The sequence below is a fragment of the Heliangelus exortis genome, unplaced genomic scaffold, assembly GCF_036169615.1.
Source record: "Heliangelus exortis unplaced genomic scaffold, bHelExo1.hap1 Scaffold_75, whole genome shotgun sequence".
NCBI classification, from domain to species: Eukaryota; Metazoa; Chordata; class Aves; order Apodiformes; family Trochilidae; genus Heliangelus; species Heliangelus exortis.
In genome coordinates this window covers 1-27,500 of record NW_027285991.1, presented here as the reverse complement: position 1 = coordinate 27,500, position 27,500 = coordinate 1, and the positions used below count along the sequence as shown (strand labels likewise).

The window sequence follows — 27,500 nt, the reverse complement described above, 5'->3', positions numbered from 1 at the left end:
CCGGAGCTTGTTCCTGGCGTGGGGACGGTGCCCGCGGGCAGAGCCGCCACCACCACGGGTGCCCAGTGACCGGTGACCGGTTACCCATTAACCCCCCTCTGCCCCGTGCCTCAGTTTCCCCCCCAGGGGATGCTCGACACTGGGGGTCAACTCAGGGGTTCGGCCCCACCTGGGGAGGTGGGGGGGGGGGGGGGCGGGACCTGGTGCGGGATGAGGTGAGTGGGGGGGGGAACACGGGGACACATCCCTCCCCTCGTCCCGCTGGCACCACCGAACCGGGCACGGTTCCCACGCCCGCGCGGTGCCAGCCGTGAGCGGGAGCCCCGCCAGCAGCCCCCCCCCCCTTCAAACTGGGGGTGCTGGGCTCCACCGGACTGGTGGCAACCGGGAATGTTGGGGGGAGATGGGGGGGAACCCCCTCCCTTCACCCCGGTGTGGGATGGAGGTGTTGGTGATGGGAGGGGGTGTGGGGTGGGGCGGCTCCTGTGGGGTTGGGGGGGGGTGTGGGGTGGCTGTGCGGGGAGGGGGGTGGGGGGACGGGGACAGTGGGGCCATTGTGCGCCCCGGAGGAGAGGCCTCAATGGAGCTGTCGGGGACAAAGGCGCTTTGAGAGTCCCCTCGTTAGCATGCAGGGCCCTGCGCGCCCCACCGCCAGCACGGCCCCCGGGGGTCCCGGGGGGCCCACACCCCCCCTCTGCACCGCCAGACACCCACCCCGGACACCTGAGTCCCCTCCGCCACCCCTGCAGGCCCCCCGGACGCTTGGGTCCCCTCGTCACCTTGCAGACCCCCCCCTCCCTCTCCTGCACCCCCCCAGGGGCCGGGTCTGCCCCACACTTTGGGGCCCCGGGGCAGGGACGTCCCCGCGCCCTTCACGCTGCTGCCCCCGCGCCAATGGGGGGCAGAACTGCGGCCCCTACCCCCGGCCACGGGGGGGACGGGGACCCCAACACCCCCCCCCAACCTCACCCGGTTAACCCACAGCAGGGGTAACCCACAGCCTGGTTATCCTGCACCTCGGGTAAACCACACCCGGGGTAACCCACAGCCCGGGTAACCCACAGCTTGGTTAACCAACTCCTGGGATAACTCACAACCTGCTTAACCAGCAGGTGGGATAACCCACACCCAGGATAACACACTCCCAGGATAACCCACTGCTGGGATAACCCACTGCTGGGATAACCCACAGCTCAGCTATCCCGATGTGGTTAATCCACCATGACTAACCCACACTCAGCTAATCCAGCGTGGCTAATCTGTGGTCCTGCTAATTCCCAGCCTGGCTAACCCTGTGAGAATAACCCACAGCCCGGTTTAACCCACAGCCTGGTTCACCTGCAGTCCAGGTAACCCCCAGCCCAGGTAACCCCCAGCCCAGGTAACCCCCCAGCCCAGCGGGTCCCCATTTGCCCACCATAGGGACCTAGAGAGACACAGGGCCACTAGAGCCCCCTCCACCCAAACACCCTTGAAACACCCCAGGCCCACGGGGGGCTGAGGAGGGGGGGGATTAAGCAGCCTGAGACCACCCGGGATGATTCCACCAGTGGGGGGGCTCAGGAAGAGCAAGGTGCTGGGGTCCCTCTGCAGGGTCACCTACTGGGGTGGGGAAGGGGACATCCACAGGGCCTCAGGCCTTGGGGACACGGCGAGGGTGGGTGGCCCTGGAGGGGGAGGGTCCTCAGGGTGGGTACGGCTGGGGGCTGCTGTCCCCCTCCATCTGTCCCTCCAGGTCACCCTGTCCTGGGGAGAGACTGGGGAAGGGGGGACATGGTGACAGGTGGATATGGGGACATGGGGATGTGAAGAATGGGGATATGGTGACAGGGGGACATGAGGACCTGGGGATACGGGGCCACCAGGATATGGGAATATGGGGCCAGGGGGATGTGGGGAGATGGGGGCACAGGGACACAGAGCTATTGGGGACACAAGGACATTCGCTACGGGAGACACAGGGACAGAGCTCTATAGGGACAAGGGGGGACACAGCTCTACAGGGATATGGGGACACAGTTCTATAGGGACACGGGGACGTGGGGTTACGGGGTCCCGGTACTGGGGGCCACAGGTCTGCGGGGCCTCATCCCAGTCCGGATCCCACAGCCCTCGGGGTGCCCTGGAGGGGACGGGGGACCCCCGGCCCCCCCCGGCCGCCCTTACCTTGCTCGGGGGGGCCCCGGGGTCCGGCCTCGCTCAGCCCGGCCGCCGCCGCCTCCCCATGGGTTTTATGGCTCGGCGGGGCCGGCGGCGGCGGGCCGGGCCGGGCCCCCCCGCCTGTCCCCCCCCCGGCCCGGGCCGCCTCGCCGGGCCCGGCTGGCACCGATTGGCGGGGCCGGGGAGGGGGCCCGGGGCGGGGAGGAGCCGCCGGGGGCGGGACGGGGGTTAATGGGGTGGAAAACGAGCCGGCCCGCACCGGGTCACGTTACCGGCCACGGGGGGGGGGCGGGGGGCGAGGGGACCACTCCCCCTCCCCGCAGACACCGGCACCGGGAGGGTCCTGGCGGGGGCTCCGGGCTCCGGCCCTGGGGAGGGTCCCCCCGGCTCCATCCCCGGCCCCGGGCTGAGCCCCCCGCCCCGCTCCCAGCATCCCCGCCCCAGATGGTCCCCAGCGACCCCCCCGGCCCGCACCCCACCCTCAGAGCATCCCTGTGGGTGGGGGGCGACCTGCGTGGCGCCGGGGCCAGTTTGATCCGTGGGCACAGACACGCGCGGAACGAGGGACCCTTTGCCCAGAGCCCCCCGTGGGGCGGACCTGTGGGGCTGGGGGCCGTGGGGTGTGGGTCGGGGGCTCGGAGGGTCCGTGGGGCGCGCAGCCCCACACAAGGCCCCGCTGTTCCGGGGATGGTTTCCCGGGACCGCGGCACAAAAGCGGCTTTGTCCGTTCCGGGGGGGCCGGGCCGGGGGCGGGGGCTCCCGGAGGCGGCCTCGGGCACCGGGGGAGGGCCTGGCCACCGGTGGTGACGGGTGGCTAGTGGCCACGGAGGCCTGGCTAGCGATGGGGAGGGCCTGGCCAGGGCTGCTGGGGGTCTTGGGATAGTGGTGGCGGGCTGGGCTAGTGAGGGGGAGGGCTGGGCTAGTGAGAGAGGGGGGGGGTTGGGCTAATAAGGGGGAGCCCCAGGCTAGTGACGGGTGGTCCTGGTGAAGCAATGAGAGGCAGCCTTGCGCTAGTGTGGGGAGGGGTCTCTGGGTCATGGGGAAGGACACGACCTCGTGTGCCCCTACCCCGCCGCGCTCAGTGTCACACGCGTGTGCGCACCCGTCTCCCCCGCAGCCCCCTCCCCGGCTGTGCCCCGCACAGGGCAGGCGGCGGGGGGGTCAGACGGGGGGGGGGCCCGGCTCCAGAGAGGGTCCGGGGGAGATGTCCAGGTTTGGGGGGGGTCCGGGGGCGGGCGGGGCCGGGGGGGCGGGAGCTGGTCGGTATTTTTAGCCGCGCGCTCCCGCGGCGCAGCCGTTGCCGGGGAACGGCGGGAGAGGGGGGGCGGTGAGCAGGGGGGCTGAGACCGGGACCGGGACCGGGATCAGGACCGGGATCAGGATCAGGACCGGAATCAGGACCGGGTCCGGGCGCTGCGCTCGTCCTGCGCCATGCGCGCAAGGCAAGGGGGCTGCGCGGCCCGGCGGGAGCGGTGAGTGCGGGGGGACTGCGGGGGGGGCACAGTCCGAGGGGGGCCCTGCTGCCTCCAAACCCACCCCCCTACAACCCAGAGGGTCGCACTGGGACCCTCCTCTGCGGGTGGGGGGCACGGGGGCCTGGCCTGCGCAGAGGGATCCCCCAGTACACCCCCTTCCCCCCCATTGTGCCCCCGCAGGGTGGGGGGTCCAGCCCCCAACACGTGTGGGAGTGGGGTACCGGGGATAGGGGAGGCTGGGGGGCACAGCCCGGTGTCACAGGGACCCCAGGACGGGGGACGCGTGTGCGCGCACAACGCGCGTGCAAGGAGCAGCTGTGCGTGTGCACCGGGCCCGGTGGGTTCTGCACACGTGTGAGCATGTGTGTGAGCGCATGTGAGTGTGCACGCATGTTCCCGGGGCCTTGTGCATGTGTGTGCGTGTGGGGGGGGGGGCCTGGTACTGCGTACACACGTGAACCTGCGCGCACGCGCATCTGCGCGTGGCCATATGCACACGCATGTGTACAGCACCCTGGGTACTCCCGTGCCTCAGTTTCCCCCCTACTGAGCCCCCCAGCTGCCCCCTGCAGCCCCCCTACTCCCCTCCCGGTCTCCCCCCAGTGCCATTTACGCCCCCCCCACCCCCCGCAGCCTCTGAGGGTCCATGGCCCAGGACAACGCCGCCTTCTGCGGGGTCCCCGAGGGGGTCCCCGAGGGGGTCCCCGGGGAGGGGAAGCCCCCCCCAGCACCCTCCCAGCGGCGGGCGGCCGGTGTCCGCAAGCGTCAGCGTTACGTGGAGAAGGACGGGAAGTGCAACGTGCAGCACGGGAACGTGCGGGAGACGTACCGGTACCTGACCGACATCTTCACCACCTTGGTGGACCTCGAGTGGCGCTTCAGCCTCTTGGTCTTCATCCTGGCCTACGCCGTCACCTGGCTCTTCTTCGGCCTCATCTGGTGGTTCATCGCCTACTGCCGGGGGGACCTGGACCACCTGGAGGACCACGCCTGGACCCCCTGCGTCAACAACCTCAACGGCTTCGTCTCCGCCTTCCTCTTCTCCATCGAAACCGAGACCACCATCGGCTACGGCCACCGCGTCATCACCGACAAATGTCCCGAGGGCATCGTGCTGCTGCTGCTCCAGGCCATCCTGGGCTCCATGGTCAACGCCTTCATGGTGGGCTGCATGTTCGTGAAGATCTCCCAACCCAACAAGAGGGCCGAGACCTTGGTCTTCTCCTCCCACGCCGTGGTGTCCCTGCGGGACGATCGGCTCTGCCTGATGTTCCGCGTGGGCGACTTGCGGGACTCGCACATCGTGGAGGCCTCCATCCGCGCCAAGCTCATCAAGTCCAAGCAGACGCAGGAAGGAGAATTCATCCCCCTCGACCAGACCGACCTCAGCGTGGGCTTCGAGACGGGTGACGACCGCCTCTTCCTCGTCTCACCCCTCATCATCAGCCACGAGATCGACGAGCGCAGCCCCTTCTGGGACGTCTCGAGGCACCAGCTGGAGAAGGACGACTTTGAGATCGTCGTCATCCTCGAGGGGATGGTGGAGGCCACAGGTAACAGGGGTGCTGCTGGGGAGGGATGTGCCTGGGGTCACCTGGGGGATGCTTCTATGGGGACATCTCACCTACACGGGGACATCTCCATGGGGACACCTCATTTCCATGAGAATATCTCTGTGGGGACTCACCAGCTCCATGGGGACATCTCAGCTCCATGGGGACATCTCAGCTCCGGGGAGACACCTCATGGGGACATCTCAGCTCCATGGGGACATCTCAGCTCCGGGAGACACCTCATGGGGACATCTCAGCTCCGTGGGAACACTTGACCTGCATGGGGACACTTCACGGGGACATATCACCACCGTGGGGACCCCTGCATGGGGACCTCTCACCTCTGTCGTGCCACCTCCATGGGAATGTCCCATCTCCACACGGCCACCTCACGGTGACGTCCCACCTGCACCGGCTCACCCCACCCCTGTGGCCCGCGGTGCTTCCACCTGGATCTGCCTTTGGGGGATGACCCCAAATCCACCCTCTCCCACTGCCGGGGGTTTTTCGGGGAGCGGTGCCCATCAGCGTGTGTCCCCCCCCGTGTCCCCTGGGTGCAGGGATGACGTGCCAGGCCCGGAGCTCCTACCTGGCAGACGAAGTGCTGTGGGGCCACCGCTTCGCCCCCCTGCTCAGCCTTGAGGAGGGATTCTACGAGGTGGACTACGGGGGCTTCCACCAGACCCTGCCCGTGCCCACCCCGGCCACCAGCGCTCGCCAGTTGGCCACCGCCGCCGCCCGCCGCCAAGCCCACCTCTACTGGTCCATCCCCAGCCTGGACCAGGAGGCGGCGGCGGGGGGGGACGGACAAGACCCCCCCGGTAGCCCCCAGGAGAGTAATGGCAGCTTGGCCAGCCCCGAGGCGCGGTGACGGGCACGGGGGTACTGGGACGCATCCCCCCCCACCACCACCACACCCCCGCCTTGGCTTTTAATAAACCCCCCCCAGAACCCCCCCCGTGATGGTGGTGGTGGTCTTGGGGGGGCAGGGGCCTGAATTGGGGGGGGAGAGATACGGGAATCCCCCCCACCCGGGGATTTGGGGCAGAGGAACCCCCCGGGGGGGGACGTGGGGGGGTCTGCAGGGACACGGGGAGTCCCGGGATGGGGAAAGGGGAAAGTGGGCGGAGCCGACCTGGGTTGCACGAACCTGAAGCCCCGCCCCCCTCCAGGCCACGCCCCCCGCCCCGTATCTCGGGTGGGAGCAGGAGCTGCGACCCCCACCCCTCCCTTTCGCCCCCAGACACGACGCGGGGGTCCCCCCGCCCCCCCCCTCCCCCCGCCCTCCTCCCGCAGGGTCCCCACGCGTGTATCTGCGCTCACACGTGTGTGCGGGGGGGTGGGGGTGGTGTGTGTGTGTTTGTGTGTGCACACGCGTGCTGGCGTGTGCGGCGGGGGGGGTAACACGTCCCCCCCCCCCGTGTCCCCGTGTCCCCCCGGCTGCCACATTCCTGCCGCCCACGGGCAGCAGCTGCGCGGGGCAGAGGGGGGGGCGAGGAGTTGGGGGGGGGCCGATCCTGGGGTGGGGTTGGGGGCCACACTCATGTGGGTGGGCACATCACCCCCCCAATCACCTCTGCCACCCCCGGCAGGGAACTGGGCCAACTGGGAGGACTGGGATGGGGAGGGGGAGTGGGGTGTGTGGGGGGGTTGGGTGCTTGGGTCCCCCCCGTGGGGATGGGGCGGGGGCCCAGCACGTGGCCCCTGTGCCCACGTCATCTGTTTGCTCAGCTTGGGGGGCAGCGGGGGGGGGACAGCGGGGGGCACGGCTTGGGTAAACACCCCCCCCCCAACTGGCCTCGGCGTGCCTGGGATGGACTGGGAGGGACTGGGATGGTCTGGGGGGCACTGGGATGGATTGGGGGGGGATTGGAGGGGACTGGGATGGACTGGGAGCACTGGGACAGACTGGGGGCATTGGGGGGATGGAGGGTGAAGGGAATACTGGGGGGGGGGGCAACTGGGACAGACTGGGAGGTGCTGGGACGTTTGAGAGGAGACCGGGAGAGATTGGGATACACTGGGATAGACTGGGAGGTGCTGGGGAAGATGGGCAGAGTGGGCAGGACTGGGATGGACTCGGGGGGAACTGGTCCAAACTGGGGATACTGGGCACCACTGGGAGTGTGTGGTGGGAGCAGGGTAACTGGTGCAGCAGATCGGGGTGGGGGGGTAGTGGGGATGCTGGTGGCACTGGTGCGGACTGGTGGCACTGGTACAGGGGGCTGTGGGCCCCACGGCTGTGCCCCCCTCATGCCCTTGAGCTGCCCTTGACGGTTGCCATGGTGACTAAGCCGGACCCTGGGGGGGCCGGGAGGAGTTTGAAGGGGGTGGGGGGATACTGGGAAGGGACCTCGGAGCGGGGCTGGGGGCACTGGGGCTACGGGGCTGGAACGGGGATGGCAGTGGGGGGGGGGGTGTCAGGAATTGTCCCCGGGAATGTGTCCCTGGTCAGAGCCCTCCCCTCCAGGTCACGGCCCCCCCAGGTCACAGCCCCCCTGTTACAGCCCGCCCCGTCTCAGCCCCCTCCCGGCCACCCCCTCGGTCACAGCCTCCCCCTTTCCCCCCCCCCCGGTCACAGCCCCCCCAGGCTCTGGCCTTTCCCTGGCTAATTTTATCCCTCCCGCATTCCCGGGAACTGCCCGGTGCCACCAGCAGCGCCAACTGGGGCAGACTGGGAGAACTGGGAACAGACTGAGAGAGGGGACAGTCCCCGTTCCCCCCCCCAGCTGCCCCCCCCGGGGTCACGCCCTGCGCTGGAGGGGCTGCAGGGAGGGACCAAGGTGTCTGGGTGGCCTCTGCCAAAGCCCCCCCCACATCCCCCCCCCGATCCCCCCCGGCAGCTGTGGGGTCAGCGGGGGAGGGGGGGGGCCGGATGCCTGTGTCCCCTGACACCCACCCTCAGCCTTGGGGTCAGCAGGGGGGGGTCAGGAGGGGGCACCCCCCACTCGGACACCTGCGTTCCCAGCTCTCCGCCGTGACCCCCCCACCACCCCGGACACCCGAGTCCCACGGCCTCCTCCAAAGGGGGGGGGGATGTGTTGGAGGGGGTCCTGAGACCCCCAGCATAGATGGGGGGGGATCGTAAAGAGCCCCCCTACCATAATAAGGGGGAGCGGAGAGGAGGGGGTGCGGGTGGTGTCCGAATTCGGGCAGGAGGCCCGGGGGATAGAGGGGACCGGGGGGGGGAAGAAGGGGGGGGCAGTCCCGGCTGGGGGGCGGGGGGCGGGGGGAGCCGGGCCGGGCGGGGCCCGGGAGGGTTTTTCTCCGCCGCCGCCGCCGCCGCCCCCCGAGTGCCCCCAGGCCGAGAGCAGCGACGGCAGCGCCATGGGCAGAGGGGTGAGTAGGGGGGGCCCGGGGGCCCGCAGCCCCCCACGCGGGGCACCCACCCGACGCGGGGCACCCACATCCACTCCGCAGCGCCCACTGTGCGGGCCCTCAGCTGCTGCCAGCCAGCACACCCCCCCCCCCCACGCATGACCCCCCCACCCCGGGGCATCCGCACCCGGTACCGCCGCCCACTCGGGACACCCGCACCCGGGTCCGCCACCCCGGGACCCCCACCCCTGGAGAAACCACCGCAGGGATAACCACCCACGCGGGACCCCCGCACTCGGGACCCCCGACCCTGGAGCACCCACCCTTGGGGTCTGCCCCCGGCACCAGCACCCACCTACGGGCGTCCTGCAGCCCTCCCGATGCCCCCCGGGGTCCCGCTGCCTCCCCCCGACTGGCACCACCGTCCTTCCCCACTCCTGAGTGTTCCCGACACGGGTGGGGGGCAGCTCGGTCGCCTGTGTCCCCCCCGCTTGGTGGAAGGAAAGCGCAGGGGGGTTGAAGAAGGATCCGTCACGGTGGGGAAACTGAGGCACGTAGCCGGAGTGCCCCCCGCGGTGGAGCCCACACCCCCCCCGTGCCCATCCCCGTGGCCCCGTGCCCGTGGCTGCTCCGCGCCGGGGTCCCCGGAACCGTGGCAACGGCCGCGGGGGAGCTCAGAGCCGGGGCTGGCGCCTCGCCCGGACCCCCACCCCCCCCCCCCTCCCGTCCTGCCTGGCACAGCCGGGACCCCCCCCCCGCCCACGCTTGGACCCCCCACCCCCGACCTCTGGGCACCCACTCAAAGGTGGGGGTACCCGGGAGGATGTGGGGAAGGGGTTGTTCCCCCCACGGGTACCCCCCCACGGGTGTCCCCTCCGTCACCTCCTGGCACCCTTCCCCCAGGGAAATGCCGAAAGGGGGGGACAGATGACACCCGGCGCCCCGCCCAGTGCCACCCTCCTGCCACTCCCCCCAAAATCCCGGGGTGCTCCTTCAAGTGGGACCCCCCCACACCCGTGCAAAGCCAAAGCGGGGTCCCTAATGTCGGGGTGTGGGTGGGGGGCAGCAGACCCACCGCCCCGCTGCCCGGAGGGTGCCTCGTGGAGGGCTGGGGGTGCCCCCCGTGCCCCCTCCCCGCCGTAACACGACCCCTCGGATCCCGACGTTGTTCTTGGCACCGGGGCCGTTTTCCATGACCGCATCGGCCCCCCCGGACCCCCCCTCGGACCCACGCTGGGGCACCCGCTGCCCCCCCCCTCCCCTGCCTGCTCCTGCCAACCTCTGCGACGTGACCCGGGCCCCGCCAGCCCGGGGGGACCCCCGCCGACGGCAGCGGAGGGAGATCTGGGGGGGCTGTGCCCCCCTCCCCCGAGGGAGGGGCTGTCCTTGCCTGCAGCAGCACCGCTGCCCCCCCAAACCCCCGTGGTTTTGGGGGCCTGTCCCTCTCCCCAGCTTGTGGCACGCCCCCTTCCAATTCCATTCGTGGGACCCCCCCAGCAGTGCCACCCCCGTGGCCGCAGTGCCACCCCCACCTACACGGCGTGTCCCCCCCCTGCCTTGGTGTCCCTCCCTCTCCCGCTTGCGATGTGTCCCCCCCCCCCGTGCCCACACTGCCACTGGTGCCTGCAGCCCCCCCCGTGCCCATGGTGACGCCCCCCGCCCTCGGTGCTGCCTGTGGTGACCCCCATGCTGGCGGTGACATCCATGCCCATGGTAATGCTCGTGTCCCCCGCCGAGGGCCGCGCCGGCGGTGCCACCACCCCGGCGGTGTCACCGTGCCCACCGTGTGTCCCCCCCTCCCCGCAGGTCGGGCGCGAGTACTCGCCCGCTGCCACCACCTCGGAGAACGGGGGGGGCAAGAGGAAGCAGAAGGAGAAGGAGCTGGATGAGCTGAAGAAGGAGGTCAACTTGGTGAGGAGGGGGCTGAGGGGCGGTGGGGACGGCGGGGAGGGGTGGCCATGACGCCCCCACCACCCCCCCCTGGGCCGCGGTGACGCGGGTGACATGTGCTTGGCAGGATGACCACAAGCTGTCCCTGGATGAACTGGGCAGAAAGTACCAGGTGGACCTGTCCCGGGTGAGATGTCCCCACATTCCAGCCTCCTCCACCCCTCCTGTCCCCGTGGGTGACACACAACTGTGTCCCCTGTCCCCATGTCCCCTCTCCCCTGTAGCCCCACGTGTCCCCAGGGTGCCCTGGCCATGTCACCCCCCCCCACCTCCTCTCCTCACAGGTCGTGCCCTGGCTGGGACCCCCGCCCCCAAAGCCCCACCTCAGGTGGCAGTGTTTGTATGCGTGTCCCCCTCCCCCCCCCAGGGTCTGACCAACGCACGGGCGGCCGAGATCCTTCTGCAGGACGGTCCCAACGCCCTCACACCCCCCCCCACCACCCCCGAGTGGGTCAAGTTCTGCCGGCAGCTCTTCGGGGGCTTCTCCATCCTCCTCTGGATCGGGGCCATCCTCTGCTTCCTGGCATATGGCATCCAAGCAGCCATGGAGGACGAGCCCTCCAACGACAACGTGAGGGCATGGTGGGGGCACGGGGGGGGGGACACGGGCATCACAGGGACACGGGTGTCACATGTGTAGTGAAATGAGGCAACCGGGTGCCACTAATTGCCAGGTAGTGGGCATGAGCTTGTGTTAAGCACACCTGGTCCTGATTAGGGCAGGCCCCTACTGCACATGAGCAGGATTAGGGGGCCAATGAAGCTCACTCCTGAGGAAGCCAGGGAGGGGGTTGGCTCCTTTCAGAGCGACAGCACCGATCCAGGCTACTCCAGCCCTGAGGGCAATAGGCTCAGAGCACTGTTGGTGAGTTTCTGCCGGAACACCTGGTCCAACACCTGGTTGGAGCGCCGTGCCCTAAAAGAGCTTCGTCTTGCTACAGACGTGGGCGCCGTGGGGACGTGGATGCCACTGGGCAATGGGCACCGTGGGGACACGGAGATCATGGGGACACAGTCACCAAGGCCACGTGGTCATTGACCACCCTGGGGGGCACAGGCACTGGGGGTGTGACGGGCACAGTGACCATGTCCCTGTGTCCCCGTGTGTCAGTCCCTGAGAGGTCCAGGTTTGGGTATCAGAGGGGCCAGGTTGGTGTGGGGGTGTCCTCGCAGCCCCCACCCCGGGGGGTCTCACCCTCCGTGCTGGGGTGCTGAGGTGCCACCCATGTCCCAGCTGTACCTGGGGGTGGTCCTGGCTGCCGTCGTCATCGTCACCGGATGCTTCTCCTACTACCAAGAGGCCAAAAGTTCCAAGATCATGGATTCCTTCAAGAACATGGTGCCCCAGGTAGGACCCTCGGGCAGGCGCACAGCATGGGGTAGGGGTCCTGGGTCTTGGGTGAGGCGAGGGTACCTGAGGGTGCTCTGTGTCCCCACAGCAAGCGCTGGTGATCCGGGAAGGTGAGAAGATCCAGATCAACGCTGAGAACGTGGTGGTGGGAGACCTGGTGGAGGTGAAGGGGGGGGACCGCGTGCCTGCCGACATGCGCATCATCTCCTCCCATGGCTGCAAGGTGGGGGGCACGGGGGGGGGAGGGGGCTGGGGCTGTCAAGAGGGGTGGTGGCAGGGGCTGGGCACTGGGAAGGGAGTGGTGGTGACAAGGGATGGACACTGACCGGCACAGGGTGGACATCGGTGGTGACACAGGGTGCTCACCAGGGCTGGCACGGGGACAGTGGGGATCCCCAAGTTGGTTCACACAGCCTGGGAGGTGGGGGGGGGAGTGGGGGTTGCTGAGCTGGGTGGTGCCCAGTGCCACCAGCACCCAGCAGTGCCACTGTGCCCAGGTGGATAACTCATCCCTGACGGGGGAGTCGGAGCCGCAGACCCGCTCGCCCGAGTTCACCCACGAGAACCCCCTGGAGACCCGCAACATCTGCTTCTTCTCCACCAACTGCGTGGAAGGTGAGTCCTGGGGGGACGAGGGGGGTGGGGGGGTGGTCCCTGCCAGGCGAGAGGGTCACCGTGTCCCTACCCCCCCCTCCTCCCTGCCAGGCACCGCTCGTGGCATCGTCATCTCCACGGGGGACCGGACGGTGATGGGGCGCATCGCCTCGCTGGCCTCGGGGCTGGAGATGGGGCGCACGCCCATCGCCATGGAGATCGAGCACTTCATCCGCCTCATCACCGGCGTCGCCGTCTTCCTCGGCCTCTCCTTCTTCATCCTCTCCCTCATCCTGGGATACACCTGGCTGGAGGCCGTCATCTTCCTCATCGGCATCATCGTGGCCAACGTCCCCGAGGGGCTGCTGGCCACCGTCACCGTAAGGGACACCGGGGTCGGGATGGGGACAGGGAGGGGGGGGTGCCGGTCCTGGCACCGGGCGCTGGTTCTGCTGGGCCGACCCTGGTGCACCCGTCCATGACTGCTGCTTGCTGACCCCCCACGGGTGCCCAATGTCCCCCACGGGTGCCCAATGTCCCCGTGTGTGTCCCCCAGGTGTGTCTGACGCTGACGGCCAAACGCATGGCACGGAAGAACTGTCTGGTGAAGAACCTGGAGGCGGTGGAGACCTTGGGCTCCACCTCCACCATCTGCTCTGACAAAACCGGGACCCTCACCCAGAACCGCATGACCGTGGCCCACATGTGGTTCGACAACCAGATCCACGAGGCTGACACCACTGAGGACCAGTCGGGTGGGTGCCCAGCACCCTGACCCCCCCGAGCCCAGGACCACCCCATCCCTAGGAGTGTCCCTTCTCTTGCCCTGGCACCCAGATAGGGTCCACTGGGGCACCCCCTTTCCCAGGTCCTCAGGGCATCCTCAGGAGGGTGGGAAGTGTCCCAGAGAAGGGGGGGGGTCCCTGCCACGGCTGACAGTGCCGGGGGTCCCCCAGGTGCCACCTTCGACAAGCGCTCGCCTACCTGGACCGCCCTGGCCCGCATTGCCGGGCTCTGCAACCGCGCTGTCTTCAAGCCTGGCCAGGAGAACATCTCTATTTCCAAGGTAGGAGGCTGCTGACCCTCCCCCCTACCCCCCAGGAACTCTGCCGAGAGCCGGGGTGGTGCCACCCCCTGTGTCACCCACCCCTCGCAGCGGGACACGGCAGGGGATGCCTCGGAGTCGGCGCTGCTCAAGTGCATTCAGCTCTCCTGCGGCTCCGTCAAGAAGATGCGGGACAAGAACCCCAAAGTCACCGAGATCCCTTTCAACTCCACCAACAAATACCAGGTCTGCCCGGGGCTGGCTGCCAGGGGTGGCCTTTTGGGTCGTTGTCACCCGGTGCCAACCCTCCCGCTGTGCCCTTCCCCCCCCTCTAAAGGTCTCCATCCACGAGCGGGAGGACGACCCCCAGGGGTATCTGCTGGTGATGAAAGGAGCCCCCGAGCGCATCCTGGATCGCTGCTCCCGCATCCTCCTGCAGGGCCAGGAGGTGCCACTGGACCAGGAGTTGCGGGAAGCCTTCCAGAACGCCTACCTGGAGCTGGGGGGGCTGGGGGAACGCGTGCTGGGTGAGGATGGGGCGGGTGGGGGGCGTGGGGAGGAACGGAGCGTGGGGGTAGGCAAAGCAGGGGATGTGGTGGGCAGGGGTCTGGGGGGACGTGGGGAGAGGGGGATGTGGAGGATGTGGGTTGGGGAAGTCATGAGGGACGCAGGGTAGGGGGGGTTGTTGTGAGAATGGGAGCAGCGGGTGAAGGAGGGGGGGGGGGTCCCCACACCCCATCACCCTCCGGTGCCCCCCACTCCCCAGGTTTCTGTCACCTCTACCTGCCCCCCGACAAGTTCCCCCGGGGGTTCCGTTTTGATGCCGACGAGGTCAATTTCCCCACTGAGAACCTCTGCTTCGTGGGGCTCATGTCCATGATCGACCCCCCCCGCGCCGCCGTCCCCGACGCCGTCGGCAAATGCCGCAGCGCCGGCATCAAGGTGGGACCCCCCCGGCCACCCCCTGACACCGCTCAACCCATATCCCAGGCAGGGGGTGACCCCTCTACGTGTCTGTGTGTGTCCCCAGGTGATCATGGTGACCGGGGACCACCCCATCACCGCCAAGGCCATCGCCAAGGGCGTCGGCATCATCTCCGAGGGCAACGAGACGGTGGAGGACATCGCCGCGCGCCTCAACATCCCCGTCAGCCAGGTCAACCCCCGGTAGGTGCCGGTCCTGGGAGGGGTCCCGGGAGGGTCCCCAGGGTCCCGTGGTCCCTGCTGAGGCTGCGGTGTGGCAGGGAGGCCAAAGCCTGCGTGGTCCATGGGTCCGACCTGAAGGACATGACCTCGGAGCAGTTGGATGAGATCCTCAAGAACCACACGGAGATCGTCTTCGCCCGCACGTCCCCCCAGCAGAAACTCATCATCGTGGAGGGCTGCCAGCGCCAGGTGCCCTGTCCCCGTGTCCCCTGCTGCCCCACGATGGCCCTGTCCCCGTGCGTCACGGCGCCACCGTCTCTGTGCCCCGCGGCGTCCCTGCGGCGTCCCCGCGCCCCAGGGTGTCCCACCCCCGCGTCCCACCGTGCTCCTGCCCCCATCTCCTGATTCCTGACCCCCCTGTCCCCAGGGTGCCATCGTGGCAGTGACAGGGGACGGGGTCAATGACTCCCCTGCCCTGAAGAAGGCGGACATCGGCATCGCCATGGGCATCTCCGGCTCCGACGTCTCCAAGCAGGCGGCTGACATGATCCTGCTGGACGACAACTTTGCCTCCATCGTCACCGGCGTGGAGGAAGGTTGGGCATGGACCTGCGGGGAGGACGTGGGGGAGGGAGCTGGGGACCCCCCCGGGTGATGGCCGTCATCCTCCCTCCCCTCAGGCCGCCTGATCTTTGACAACCTCAAGAAGTCAATCGCCTACACCCTGACCAGCAACATCCCCGAGATCACCCCCTTCCTCCTCTTCATCATCGCCAACATCCCCCTGCCCCTGGGCACCGTCACCATCCTCTGCATCGACCTGGGCACCGACATGGTGAGGGGACCCCCAGATCCCCACCGGGGACCCCAAGATCTCCCTCACGGATTCCCAAGGGACCTCCACATCCCCCTGCCCCTGGGCAATGTCACCATCCTCTGCATCCACCCGGGCACCTGGGCTGGACAGGGGTGACAGGGGTGATGCGGGTGACATGTCCCCCTAGGTCCCTGCCATCTCCCTCGCCTACGAGGCAGCTGAAAGTGACATCATGAAACGCCAGCCCAGGAACCCCCGGACGGACAAACTGGTGAACGAGCGTCTGATCAGCATGGCCTACGGGCAGATCGGTGAGGGGGGGGGGGGGCTGCAAAATTGGGGGGTGGGAGGGGTTAAAGCTGATCAGCAGCTTTAAAGCAGACACCATGGTGTCCCTGGTCCGGTGTGCGTGCGTGTCCCCAAAGGGAGTGGAGCATCTCCCTTATGAGGAAAGGCTGAGGGAGCTGGGTCTCTTTAGTTTGGAGAAAAGGAGACTGAGGGGTGACCTCATCAATGTTTTCAAATATGTAAGGGGTGAGTGTCAGGGAGATGGAGTTAGGCTTTTCTCAGTGGTGACCAGTGATAGGACAAGGGGTAATGGGTGTAAATTGGAGCATAGGAGGTTCAAGTTGAATATCAGAAAAAATTTTTTTACTGTAAGGGTGACAGAGCCCTGGAACAGGCTGCCCAGGGGGGTTGTGGAGTCTCCTTCACTGGAGACATTCAAAACCCACCTGGACACGTTCCTAGGGGATGTACTCTAGGGGGCCCTGCTCTGGCAGGGGGGGTTGGACTAGATGATCTTTCGAGGTCCCTTCCAACCCCTAGGATTCTAGGATTCTATGATTCTATGATTCCCCTTCCTAGGGATGATCCAAGCCCTTGGTGGGTTCTTCACCTACTTCGTGATCCTGGCGGAGAACGGGTTCCTGCCAGGGACCTTGGTGGGGATCCGCCTGGCTTGGGATGACCGCTCCACCAACGACCTGGAGGATTCCTATGGACAGGAGTGGGTGAGGGACCCCCCCCCGAGAACCATCCCCCACACCCCCACTCCACCCACGGGTGGCTTTGCAACCACAGCCCCCCCCACCTCGCATCCCCTCGCTCCTTCCCCTGCAGCAGCGTGCAAAGGTGGGGGGTGAGCGTGCAAGGGGGGGTTGTGAGAGTGCAAGGGGGGGTCGGACTGAGTCCGTGCCCCCTCCCCAGACCTACGAGCAGCGCAAGGTGGTGGAGTTCACCTGCCACACCGCCTTCTTCGCCAGCATCGTGGTGGTGCAATGGGCGGACCTCATCATCTGCAAGACCCGCCGCAACTCCGTCTTCCAGCAGGGCATGAAGTGGGCATGAAGTCTTCCCCCCCCCCACCCCGAAACACGCCTCCCCCCCACCTTCTGGGTGCCCCCTTTACAATCCCCCCCCCCAACCCATCCTGCAGGAACAAGATCCTGATCTTCGGGCTGCTGGAGGAGACGGCGCTGGCAGCGTTCCTCTCCTACTGCCCCGGCATGGGGGTGGCCCTGCGCATGTACCCCCTCAAGTGAGCCAGGGGGGGTTCGGGGGAGGGGGAAACCATCACCCAGAGGTGCTGGGACCCCCCCTCCATTAATATTTTTCTCCACCCCCCCCAGGGTCACCTGGTGGTTCTGCGCCTTCCCCTACAGCCTCCTCATCTTCGCCTACGATGAGGTCCGAAAGCTCATCCTGCGCCGCTACCCCGGCGGTGAGTAGGACCCCCCCCCCCCCCCCCCCCAAATCCCTGACCCCCCCACCTCCCCCTGACCCACCCCCCGGGTGTTAACCCCTCCAGGGTGGGCATTGCTTTCCCCCCAGTTCAGCCCCCAGGCTCTGCCCCCCTCCATGAGCACCCCAAAGTCATCACTGTCCCCCCCAAAAGAAAATTGGGAATTGCCCCCCCCCCCACCCCCTGCCTGGCACAGCCCCTTGTGGCCCCCCCTCCCATCTTTCTCCTCTGACCCAAAAGCAAATACTGCCCCCCCCCCTTCTCGTACCCAAATGAGGGGAGGCACCAGGTAAGGGATATTGGGGGATCCCTGGGGGGGGCACCTACAGCACTTGGGAAGTGACCCACAGGAGAGGGGGGGGCAGCATGGGGAGCACCCACGGGGGTTGTTGGGGGGGTCCCAGGGAAGTGGGGAGCCCCCATGGGAGAGGGGGATGCCCAGGAAGGGTGGGGGCCACAACTGGAGTGGGGGAGAGGGGGGTTCCAAGGGTGTGGGGGGGCACTCAGGGGGTCGAGACCCCCCCCATATCACCACCCCCTGCCTCCTGTCCCCTTGCAGGGTGGGTGGAGAAGGAAACCTACTACTAAGAGCCTGTGCTGCCCCCCCCGGCCCCCCACCCCAACCCTGCACCCCAATACTAACCCCGGGGGCACGGCGGGGGGGGGAGGGGGGGCCGGACCCCCTGACCCGGGGGGACCCAGGAGTGCGGGGGGGGGGCACTATTTGCTCCCCCACCATGGGGCACCCAGACCCCCCCACACCTTCAGAGCAATAAAACAATTTAACCCCTTCGTGCCCTTGTCTGGGGGGGGGGGGGGGGCAATTCGGGGGGGGGTGGTGGTGAAGAGAGACCAAGGGGTGGCAGGACGAGGGGTAATGGGGCTGGGGGGGGTATCAATAACCCCCTCCCTCCCCCCTCCCCCCCCAGCACCTTGGAGGACCCCCCCCCAACACAGGGTGACCCCGGGGGGGTTGGGAGGGGCTGAGTCAGCACTGCGGTGGGGGGGGGTGTCACGGTCCGGCCCCGCTCGGGTTTCTTTGGAGGGTTTGGGTGTCACCCGGGGTTAAAAATAAGGAGTCAGGGTCACCTCCCCGGGGGGGGGGGGGAGGGCTGGGACACGCGGGGACCCCCAGCACCTCCTGGCACCCGACAAAGGGGTCGGGGTACCCTAAAACCCCAGCATGGGGGTGCTGGACACCCCCAGCCCATTCAGGGGGGTCCCGACCACCCCAACGGCTGCTTGGCTTTTTTTTTGGGGGGGGGGGCGGCCACAGGGGGTCCCCAGCGTCCCCCCTCCGGGGACAGATCACCCGTGGGGATCCCAAGATTTGGGGGAGGAGGGGAAGCAGCCTCCTCCCCCCCCCGCCCCCCAACCCCGTTCCTGGGCCCGACCCCGGTGACCCCTCGCGCCGTTCATTATTTTTAGCCCCGTCCCCCCCCCCGTCCCCTCCCCCCGGCTCCTGTTTCCTTCCTTAATATGGAACTGGAGGGTGTCGGGAGGCGGGGGGGGGGGAACGGGGCTGACACCCCCCCCCCCCCCAAAAATGGGACACGGGGGGGTGCAGGGGGTCAGGGTGACACTGTGCCCCCCCCCCCAAATCCTTGGTGCACTCTGGGGCTGGGAAGGGGTCGCGTGTCCGTCTGTCCCCCCCCCCCCCCGCCGCGTCTCTGTCCCTCCCGGAAGGGGCCGTATCTGTCTGTCTGTCCCTCTGTCCTTCCTCCCCCCTCCCTCCACCTTTTTTTGGGGGGGGGCTGTGTCTGTCCGTCCCCTGCGGGTTCTGTCCGTCCGTCTGTCTGTCCCCGGGCACTGCCAAGCACCGTCTGTCTGCCCCCACGACCCTCTCACGACCACCCCCACCCCGGCTGTGTCCGTCTGTCTGTCCCCTGGGGTTGGTGGCCCCCCCGTGGCCCTCTGTGTCCCTCTGTCCGTCCGTCGGGCGATGGGTCCCTGGGGGTGGGCTCTGGGTCCCTGGGGGTGGGCTCTGGCTCTGCTGGCGTTGTGGGTGGGGGTCCCAGGGGTCTCTGGGGCGGTGCCGGGGGGCGCGGGGGGGGCCCTGTCTGTCCCCACCCCTGACGGGAGGTCGCGGGTGGTCTCGGTCACCCTGAGGAACTTCCAAGGGCTGCGGCAGCGGTTCCCGGTGCTGGCTCTGCTGCACAGACCCCCCCGGGACCCCCACCACCCTAAGATGGTCCTGGAGGTGGGCACGGGGGGTGGGGGGGAGGGGAAGGGGGTTGGGGGCACCCGGGGGGGGATGGGGGGGACATTGGGGGTATCACCCCCTGGGATTCCTGCACAGGAGAGGGGTCACGGGGGGGGCTGGGGACCCCGGGGGACCCTTGGGGCTGGTGGAAGGTGCCCCCCCAGTGTTGTGTCCCCCCCCCCAGCTGGCAGCCCAGGTGCTGGAGGAGAAGGGGGTGGGCTTTGGCCTCCTCGACTCAGAGAAGGACGCAGCCATCACCAAAAAACTGGGTAAGAACGACCCCCCCTCCCCCCCACCCACTGGGACCCCTCGGGTACAGGGACACCCCCCCCCCCTCATCTTTCACAGACACCCCCCCTGCACCCTAAAAAAGAGACACAGGGGTGCCCCAGGACCCCCAAATGAGGCACAGGGATCCCTCGGGACCCCCAAACCAGGCACAGGGACCCCCCCCCCTCCTCAAACCTCCCCAGCTGAGCTCCCCCCTGCCCACCCCCCCAGGCCTGACAGAGGAGGGCAGCATCTACGTGTTCAAGGAGGATGAAGTGATCGAGTACGACGGGGAGATGGCAGCCAACACCCTGGTGGAATTCCTGCTGGATGTGAGGGACCCCCACCCCATGCACCCCTCATCACTCCTCCCCCCCAGGATCTCGGAAGGGACACCCCCCCCACCCCAACTCTCCCTTTGCCCAGCTGGGAGGGAGCTGGGACCTGTTCCTGACCTTGGGGGGGGGTCTCTGGGGACCCCGATGCTGTCCCCCCCCTCCCAGGTGCTTGAGGACCCAGTGGAGTTCATTGAGGGTGACCACGAGCTCCAGGCCTTCGAGAACATCGAGGAGGACCCCAAACTCATTGGGTACTTCAAGGACAAGGACTCAGAGAGTATGTGGGGGTGGAGCAGCCCCCCCGTGTGTGTCCCCTGTGTCCCCTGTCCTGCCAGCACCCCAGCCAGACCCCCCAGTCCATCCATCCATCCATCCATCCATCCATCCATCCATCCATCCATCCATCCTTCCTCCACAAGGCCACCAGGGTTGGATCCAGACATTGGGATGGTTGAGGGGGTCCATCTGGACCTGGGGGTGCTGGTACCCACCCCCTCCTTCCCCCCCACAGATTTCAAAGCCTTTGAGGAGGCAGCTGAGCAGCTCCACCCCTACATCCCTTTCTTTGCCACCTTTGACAGCAAGGTAGGGCCGGGGGTCCTGGGGGAGGGGGGGGGGGGGAGGACCCCCCTGTCAGGCCCTGGGGGTGCTCAGGAGTACCCCCACCCCACAAGGTGGCCAAAAAGCTGAGGCTGAGGTTGAACGAGATCAACTTCTACCAACCCTTCCTGGAGGAGCCACTGCCCATCCCCGGCAGCCCCCACACCCGGGGGGAGATCCTGGACTTTGTGGAGAAGAACAGGAGGTGGGGGAAGTGGGGGGGGGGTTCGGGATGGGGGGAGGTGGGCACCGAGCAGGGTGCCATGGGGTGGAGTTTGCCATGGGAACAGGTTGCCATGGGAACAGGTTGCCACGGGGTGGTTGTTGCCACGGGGTGGCTGTTGCCACGGGGAGGTTGTTGCCATGGGAGTTGGTTTCCATGGGAGCCGGTTGCCATGGGAGGTGGTTGCCAGGGGGCGGAGGTTGCCATGGGAGATGGTTACCAGGGGAGATGGTTGCCATGGGGACGGGTTGCCATGGGAGGTGGTTGCCACGGGAGATTGTTGCCGAGGGGAGGTGACTGCCAGGGCAGCCACAGCCCCCGGGGATGGGGGATTCCCGGGGTGGGGGGAGGGATCGAGGAGACCCCCCCAGTGCACAGCCAGACCCTCCCCTTCCCCCTCCTCCCCCCTCCTCGGGGCATCCCCCCCCCTCCCTCTGACACCATCCTGGGGGTGACACGAGTTCACGAGGTCTCAGCAGGGAGGGCGCCGGGGACACTGATCCTGCCCCTGGGGCTTGGGGTGCTTGAGCCGTGGGGCAGCTGAGCCCACCCCCAACCCCCGGCCGGGGGTCTGGGGGGGGGTTGGGGAGGGGGGCAGGACAGGGTTAAGGCCCAGGCGCTGATGTTCCCGAAGCCTTAATCCCCCCCCGGATCAGCCCCCCCCCCCCCGCCGTGGCCTCAATCCCGCGGGAAATGGGGAGATGGGGGGGACCCACCCCGGGGGGGGTCAGCGGCTCTGAGGGGTCAGACCCAGCCCTGTGCCCCCTCCCCTGAACCATCAGGGGTGTCCTGGCCCCCCAAACCCGGAGCCGCTGCAACCCCACCTGAGCACATCCCCCCCATACCACGCAGCAGAGCCCGAGGGGGGGGTCTGTGGGTGCCGGGGGGTGCCCTGTCACCACCCCCCCCCCCATCTCACAGGCCCCCTCTGCGGAAACTCAAACCCGAGAGCATGTACGAGACCTGGGTGAGCACAGGGGGGTCCCGACCCCGCTCACATTGACATCCCCCCCCCCGGGGGAGACACCTCCTCCTTCCCTCGGGACCCCCCCCCAGTGACCCTGTCCCATGTGCCCCCAGGAGGATGACGTGGATGGGATCCACATCGTGGCCTTTGCTGAGGCAGATGATCCAGGTGAGGGAGAGGCTGGGGAAGGAGTCGGGGGGGCCTGGGGGTGTCCCAGCCCCCATCACCCCCATCCGTATCCCCCTCCCCTCCAAGATGGCTTCGAGTTCCTGGAGATCCTGAAGGACGTGGCCCGGGATAACGTGGACAACCCTGACCTCAGCATCCTCTGGATCGACCCCAAGGATTTCCCGCTGGTACCGATCCCTTGGGGGGGGTGGGGGGGGTGGAAATCCCCTCCCACGACCCCCCTGGAGCTTCAGAGTGGGCCTGAGATGGGGGGGGGACTGATCCCTGTGTATCCCACCCCCCCAGCTCATTCCTTACTGGGAGAAAACCTTCGGCATCGACTCTCCCTGCCCCAGCTTGGGGTGGTCAATGTCACCAACGTGAGTGTCCCCCATCCAGACCCCCTCCCCCCCCCCCCCACGCAGTGTCAGCTCTGGGGAGGGGGGGTGGGTGCTGACGGGCTCATGACACGGGTGGACCTCAAAGGCAGCTCCTGGGAGCACGTCCTGCTCTCCACTGGTCCTCCTGTCCTTTGGGTGTCACCTGCCCTGTCCCATGGTGGGTTCCCCCCCCCTCCCTGTCCCATGTCCCCCCCCCCCCGGTGTCCCCCAGGCTGACAGCGTGTGGCTGGAGATGGTGGATGAGGATGATCTGCCCGGGCCAGAGGAGGTGGAGCAGTGGCTGAAGGATGTGCTGGAGGATGAGGAGGATGATGATGGTGACGATGACAATGAGGAGGAAAATGATGATGAAAACGCTGATGACAACGGTGATGATGATGATGATGATGACGATGATGATGATGATGATGATGATGATGATGATGATGATGATGATGATGATGAAAACAAGGACGCTGACAGTGATGACGATGACAAGGACAGTGATGACAACAACTAAACCTTGAGTTCTGCTCCCTCTCCAAGACATTAAAGTCCCCAAAGATCCAGACTGTGTCACCAAGGTGGGGACACGGGGGGCTGGAGGTGCTTTGGGAACAGGAGAGACCCCCCCTCACCCCACGAGACCCCCCGGGGTGCAGGAAACCCCCGTGGGCCTTGGACACTCGTGGTGGCTCCTCCACGGTGGATTGATGTCCCCAAAAACATCCCTGGGGTGGGGGGCGTCAGGGGTGTGGGCTACTTCGGCCCCGCCTCTCTAAGCCCCGCCCATTCGGCCCCTCCCCGCTAAGCCCCGCCCCCTCGGCCCCGCCCCGCTGCTCAGAGCGGCGGCACCGAGACACCGAGCGGTCGCACCGGCACCGCCACCGCCACCGGCACCGCCACAGCCGGCCGGTAAGTGGGGTGGGGGGGATGTGTAGGTGGGGTGGGGGCTCCCGTCGGCCACCGGAACCAGGATGGGAACCGGGATGGGGACCGGGGCCTGATGGAGGGAAATGCCTCCATCCGGTCCCGGTTCCGATCGCCGTCCCCGCAACCGGGGCTGTGGTAGTGGATCCCCCCACCGGGACTAGAAACCCCTCCCCTCTGTAATAGACCCCTCCCCATAACCCCTCTGGGGGCTCAGCCGTGATGCCCCATCCCGGCCCGGAAGGGGTTAACGGTCCCGGTGGTACCGGGGGTGCCAGAACCGAACCCGATAATCCCCCCGCTCCCGGGTCCCGGGTCCCGCCCGCCCCTTTCACTTCCCCTTTCGCTGCTGGGGGGAGCCCGAACCCGTGACCCGGGGAGGGGGGGGGACGCAGATCCACGCGGTACCACCCCACGCAGGACACGGGGGGTGTTCCGCGGTCCTGGTGGCCGTTCCCACCCCGTTCCCCCTATCCCCACCCAAAATCCGGAGTGTCCCCAACACCCCTCCGTGGATGCCACCCACTCCCCGCGGGATACCGGGGTCCCCGTCCCCTCCGCGCCGGTGCCACCCAGTCCTCCCAGTGCCGCCCAGTACCAGCGCAGCGCTGGGATGCCACCCGTTCCCCCCGGGCAGAGTTTGTCGCCCTGTCGCCCCCCCCCCCCCCCCGCGGGGGGGTGTTGGGGGTGGGGTGTGGGCACGCGTGTCCGGATTCCTGAGGAACACGAGTGGGAGGGGGCGCGCCCCGCTGCCGGACTGGGCCAAGCTGGGGGCCAAACTGGGCCGTGGCAGGAGCGGAGCCGCCTCTTCCGCCCCGCGTTCTCGGGACGGGGAGGGGCTGAGGGGGGGGACACGAGTCATCGCCCCCACCCCCCCCCCAAACGCTCCCTCCCACCCCCCGTGCTCCGGCCCACGGAGCTTCCGCATGGCCCCGCCTGGGGAAACTGAGGCACGGGGCGGGGCGGGGCCCATGCAGCTGCGCCCCAGATGTGGGATGTGCGGCGCGGGGGGTTCTGCTCCCGCTGTGGGCAGGGGGGGGGCCGGGGTGAGATACACCCCCCACCCCCACCCCCCCCCTCCTGGGGGCACGGATGGAAACCCCGGGGTGATGTCGGTGCCCACGGCCGTGATTCGGTTCCCGGGGTGCGGGTCCGGGATGTGGGGGGGCAGCTTCTCGCCGCACCCCGCGGCACAAAGCTCCGTTGTCCCCGGGTTGCCACGGGGGGGAGTGGCGCGGGGGGGTGGGGGGGGGTGTCCCCTCCTCCCCGCCCCGCTCTCGCCACCCACCCCAAAAATTAAAAAGGGGGACGGCAGTGATTGCAGGAGCCCCCCCACCCCCCCCAACCTTCCAGCACCTGGGAGAGCGAGACACAAAGGCGGGAAGGAACCGACCCCCCCGTGTATCCCCCCCGCCGTGTCCTGCCCCCCCACTCGGCCCCCCCCTCGCCGGGATCAGTGGCCCCATCCCCACCCTGGTGAATGGGCCCCGTGGGGCGCCGCCCCTCATGCATATTCATGAATCACTTTGCATGGGAAGAGTGAATGGGGGGGGGGGTCCCGCGGGCGGGGGGGGGGGGTCTCGGCCACACACACCCCCACACCCCCCCCTTTTCCCCCTGTTTCCCCTGGGGACCTTGGCGGGGGGGGGGATGGGACTCAGGCGTCCGGGACGGAACCGCCGGGCCTGGGAACGGGCAGACGGCCACGGATGGAGGAGGGGGGGGGGGGTCCCCGCCCCCAACCCCCCCCCTCAGCCCCCCCGCCCGGAAGGACCCAGGCGTCCGGGCCAAGGGCTGAGTCATCGGCGGCCTTAAAGGGGCCGGACACGGCGGGGACACGCGTGTGGGTGGGGGAGGGTGGGGGGGTTGGTGGTCTCGGAGGGGAGGGGGGGAGAGGATGGGTCTGGGGGGGGGGGGGGGGGTCGGGTCGGGTGGTCGCACGTGTGTGTGCACGTGGGGCGCGGGCGGGGGGTGTCAGCGTATGCAGGTGTCCGCGTGGGGGGGGGATGTTTACGGGTGCCGGCACGAGGGTGCGTGGGGGGGGGGATGCGTGGGGAGGGGGACGCATGCGTGCACGTGCCGGGGGGTGCAGCGATGTGTCTGTGTGTGCCCCCCCCCCCCCCCCCCAAAACACGTCTGTCTGTGTGTGTGTGTCCCACCCCCCTGTCTGTGTGGCCCGCGCAGGGTGGGCGTCTGCATGGGCCCCCCCCCCCTTCCCCTTCCCCCAGCACCCACTGGTGCCACCACCGTGGAGGGACACGGGTGACACCTCGAGGGGTGGCCGGTGATCACCATGGCAACTGCATCCCTGGGGTGGGTGGCAGCAGTTGCCATGGCGACCGAGGTGCAACAAGAGATGGGGGACCAGAGTGTGACACCCACCCCCCCCCCCCCCCCCACCCACCCACCCCCCTCAGCTCTGAATCCCCCCCCCTTCCCAAGACCCCCACCTCAGTGTGCCCACAGCCCACTGCCGTGGTGGGGGGGGCTGTGCTGCGGTGGGGGGGATCTCACCATGTAATGGGGGGGCTGGGGGTGTCTGTGCAAGGCCAGGGCACGTGTGTGAGGGGGGGCACGCAGTCCACCGTCCCTGTCACATCCCGTGAGCATCACATGAGTCACGGGCCAGCGGAGCCCGGCTGGCGCCACGGCGTGGGGGGAGGCCGGGGGGGGGAAGGGGGACGGGCAGTGGCTCGTGACACCAGTGGCCATGGCTGAGGCCGGGAAGCAGCTCGTGACACCAGTGGCCATGGCTGAGGCCATGTGGCAGCTCGTGACACGGGTGGCCGTGGCTGAGGCCGGGTGGCAGCTCGTGACACGGGTGGCCGTGGCTGAGGCCGGGAAGCAGCTCGTGACATGTGTGTGTCACAGCCGTGGCTCAGGCCGGGTGGCAGCTCGTGACACGGGTGGCCATGGCTGAGGGCTGGGTGGCAGCTCGTGACACCAGTGGCCGTGGCTCAGGCCGGGTGACAGCTCGTGACACGGGTGGCTCTGGCTGAGGCCGGGTGGCAGCTCGTGACACGGGTGGCCGTGGCTGAGGCCATGTGGCAGCTCGTGACACGGGTGGCCGTGGCTGAGGTTGGGTGGCAGCTCGTGACACGGGTGGCCGTGGATGAGGCCGGGTGGCAGCTCGTGACACGTGTGTCACAGCCATGGCCGAGTACCGCACTCTGCTGGAGGAGCTGTCCCGGAACATCACGGCCGAAGACCTGGAGACGCTGAAATCCGCCTGCAAGGAGGACATCCCCAGCGGGGAGGGCGAGGCCATCGCCCACCCGGGCAGCACTGGTTCCAGTTCCTGGAGAAACACAGCAAACTGGACCGGGGTGAGGCCCCGGGTGGCCCCTTCCCATCCCCCTCCCTGTCCCACCCCTGGTCACCGTCCCCTGCCTCCTCATCCCAGTCCCCTGGGGTCGGGTCCCCTCCCTCTTCCCCGTGACCCCGTTATCTGTCCCTGTCCCCTGCCCCAGTCCCACCCTGGACCCTACCACGTCCTTTGAGCCCCATCCCAGACTTTGTCCCTCTCTGTCCCCTCTTCCAGCCCCCACCCCATCTCCTGTCCCCTGGGGATTGTCCTCTACCCCTTCTCCTTGTCCCCATCCTTCCTGTCCCCTCTCCCCCTCTCATCCTCTTTGGTCACAGCCCTCGCGTGGCAGCCGGGGGGCGGTGTGGGGGGGTGTGCGGGTTTTATGTGTGTAGGGGGGTGGTCCCACGCGTGTCCCCCCCCCCCCCCGCTGTCCCCTCAGATAACCTCTCCTACATCGAGCACATCTTCGAGATCTCGCGCCGCCCCGACCTCCTCACCATGGTGGTTCAGTACCGCACCCACGTCCTCAAAATCTCCGAGGAGGATGAGGTGGACACCAAACTCACGCGCATCCCCAGCGCCAAGAAATACAAGGGTGAGCCCCCCCCCCCTCCCTAAAACCCCCCCATTCCTGTCCCGTCCCCCCCAAGTAGGGATAAGGACCTCTGGAAAGTGACAAGGACCCCCCCCCCCCCCAAGGCGTGGACAGGGGCACCAGTGCAGGGATGGGGACACCAGGAAAGGGACAGGGACCCTCTGGAGGAGGAGGGGGGCACAAACACACACGGGGAGACCCCCCCGCCCCTGACCCCCACTCCCCCCCGTGTCTTGGCAGACATCATCCGGCAGCCCTCGGAAGAGGAGATCATCAAACTGGCCCCCCCACCCAAGAAAGCCTGAGGGGGAGTGAGGAGGAGGAGGAGGAGGAGGAGGAGGAAGGCTGTGCCCCCCCCCTGTGTGA

General features: G+C 68.2%; 5 protein-coding genes across 7 annotated transcripts in view; 4 read left to right on the top strand and 1 right to left on the bottom strand.

Moving 5' to 3' along the window:
* Positions 1–4,591, bottom strand: part of KCNJ10 (potassium inwardly rectifying channel subfamily J member 10) — an 8,938-nt gene extending 4,347 nt beyond the window's left edge. Inside the window, exon 1 of one of the 2 annotated variants that reach the window (XR_011723755.1) lies at positions 2,167–2,301. The gene's annotated coding sequence lies outside the window, so the exon portion shown is untranslated. Of the gene's footprint in view, positions 1–2,166; positions 2,302–4,464 lie in introns of those variants that run through there. The other variant, XM_071732760.1, reaches the window with a different exon arrangement.
* On the top strand, positions 3,428–6,158 carry KCNJ9 (potassium inwardly rectifying channel subfamily J member 9). Its single transcript, XM_071732759.1, has 3 exons — positions 3,428–3,632; positions 4,269–5,188; positions 5,749–6,158. Exons 2-3 carry the CDS (start codon positions 4,282–4,284, stop codon positions 6,057–6,059), a joined length of 1,218 nt encoding a protein of 405 aa, XP_071588860.1. The 5' UTR covers positions 3,428–3,632; positions 4,269–4,281; the 3' UTR covers positions 6,060–6,158.
* A 2,255-nt stretch (positions 6,159–8,413) lies between these two features.
* Positions 8,414–17,945, top strand: LOC139790973 (sodium/potassium-transporting ATPase subunit alpha-2). 2 transcript variants are annotated; one of them, XM_071732745.1, is made up of 24 exons: positions 8,479–8,527; positions 10,136–10,219; positions 10,313–10,417; positions 10,524–10,583; positions 10,824–11,027; positions 11,691–11,804; positions 11,896–12,030; positions 12,305–12,422; positions 12,513–12,781; positions 12,958–13,156; positions 13,358–13,467; positions 13,558–13,692; positions 13,784–13,973; positions 14,213–14,388; positions 14,477–14,613; positions 14,691–14,841; positions 15,020–15,188; positions 15,273–15,427; positions 15,597–15,720; positions 16,277–16,422; positions 16,619–16,749; positions 16,848–16,949; positions 17,041–17,132; positions 17,713–17,945. In XM_071732745.1, exons 2-24 carry the CDS (start codon positions 10,193–10,195, stop codon positions 17,739–17,741), a joined length of 3,078 nt encoding a protein of 1,025 aa, XP_071588846.1. In that variant the 5' UTR covers positions 8,479–8,527; positions 10,136–10,192; the 3' UTR covers positions 17,742–17,945. The 2 variants fall into 2 exon arrangements, with proteins under 2 accessions (XP_071588847.1, XP_071588846.1); XM_071732746.1 differs by lacking the exon at positions 10,136–10,219 and having other exon boundaries at positions 8,414–8,527.
* Positions 17,946–19,057: 1,112 nt separating this feature from the next.
* Positions 19,058–22,871, top strand: CASQ1 (calsequestrin 1). Its single transcript, XM_071732762.1, is given in 12 exon segments — positions 19,058–19,353; positions 19,541–19,625; positions 19,858–19,958; positions 20,130–20,241; positions 20,476–20,549; positions 20,639–20,769; positions 21,709–21,754; positions 21,868–21,922; positions 22,010–22,110; positions 22,229–22,262; positions 22,265–22,302; positions 22,535–22,871. Coding segments are annotated over 12 exon segments (1,323 nt in total). The 5' UTR covers positions 19,058–19,095; the 3' UTR covers positions 22,823–22,871.
* Positions 22,872–24,521: 1,650 nt separating this feature from the next.
* PEA15 (proliferation and apoptosis adaptor protein 15) lies at positions 24,522–27,493 on the top strand. Its single transcript, XM_071732763.1, is given in 5 exon segments — positions 24,522–25,061; positions 26,383–26,504; positions 26,507–26,558; positions 26,979–27,134; positions 27,375–27,493. Coding segments are annotated over 4 exon segments (393 nt in total). The 5' UTR covers positions 24,522–25,061; positions 26,383–26,384; the 3' UTR covers positions 27,440–27,493.
* The last annotated feature ends 7 nt before the right edge of the window (positions 27,494–27,500 follow it).

Bases quoted from the DNA above. Each gene is read 5' to 3' on its own strand.
- KCNJ9 (XM_071732759.1), top strand. From the start codon at position 4,282: ATGGCCCAGGACAACGCCGCCTTCTGCGGGGTCCCCGAGGGGGTCCCC. The intron at 5,189-5,748 runs GTAACAGGGGTG...CCCTGGGTGCAG, and splicing joins GGGGATGGTGGAGGCCACAG to GGATGACGTGCCAGGCCCGG.
- LOC139790973 (XM_071732745.1), top strand. From the start codon at position 10,193: ATGCTGGCGGTGACATCCATGCCCATG. The intron at 13,693-13,783 runs GTCTGCCCGGGG...CCCCCTCTAAAG, and splicing joins ACTCCACCAACAAATACCAG to GTCTCCATCCACGAGCGGGA. The intron at 14,842-15,019 runs GTGCCCTGTCCC...CCCTGTCCCCAG, and splicing joins TGGAGGGCTGCCAGCGCCAG to GGTGCCATCGTGGCAGTGAC.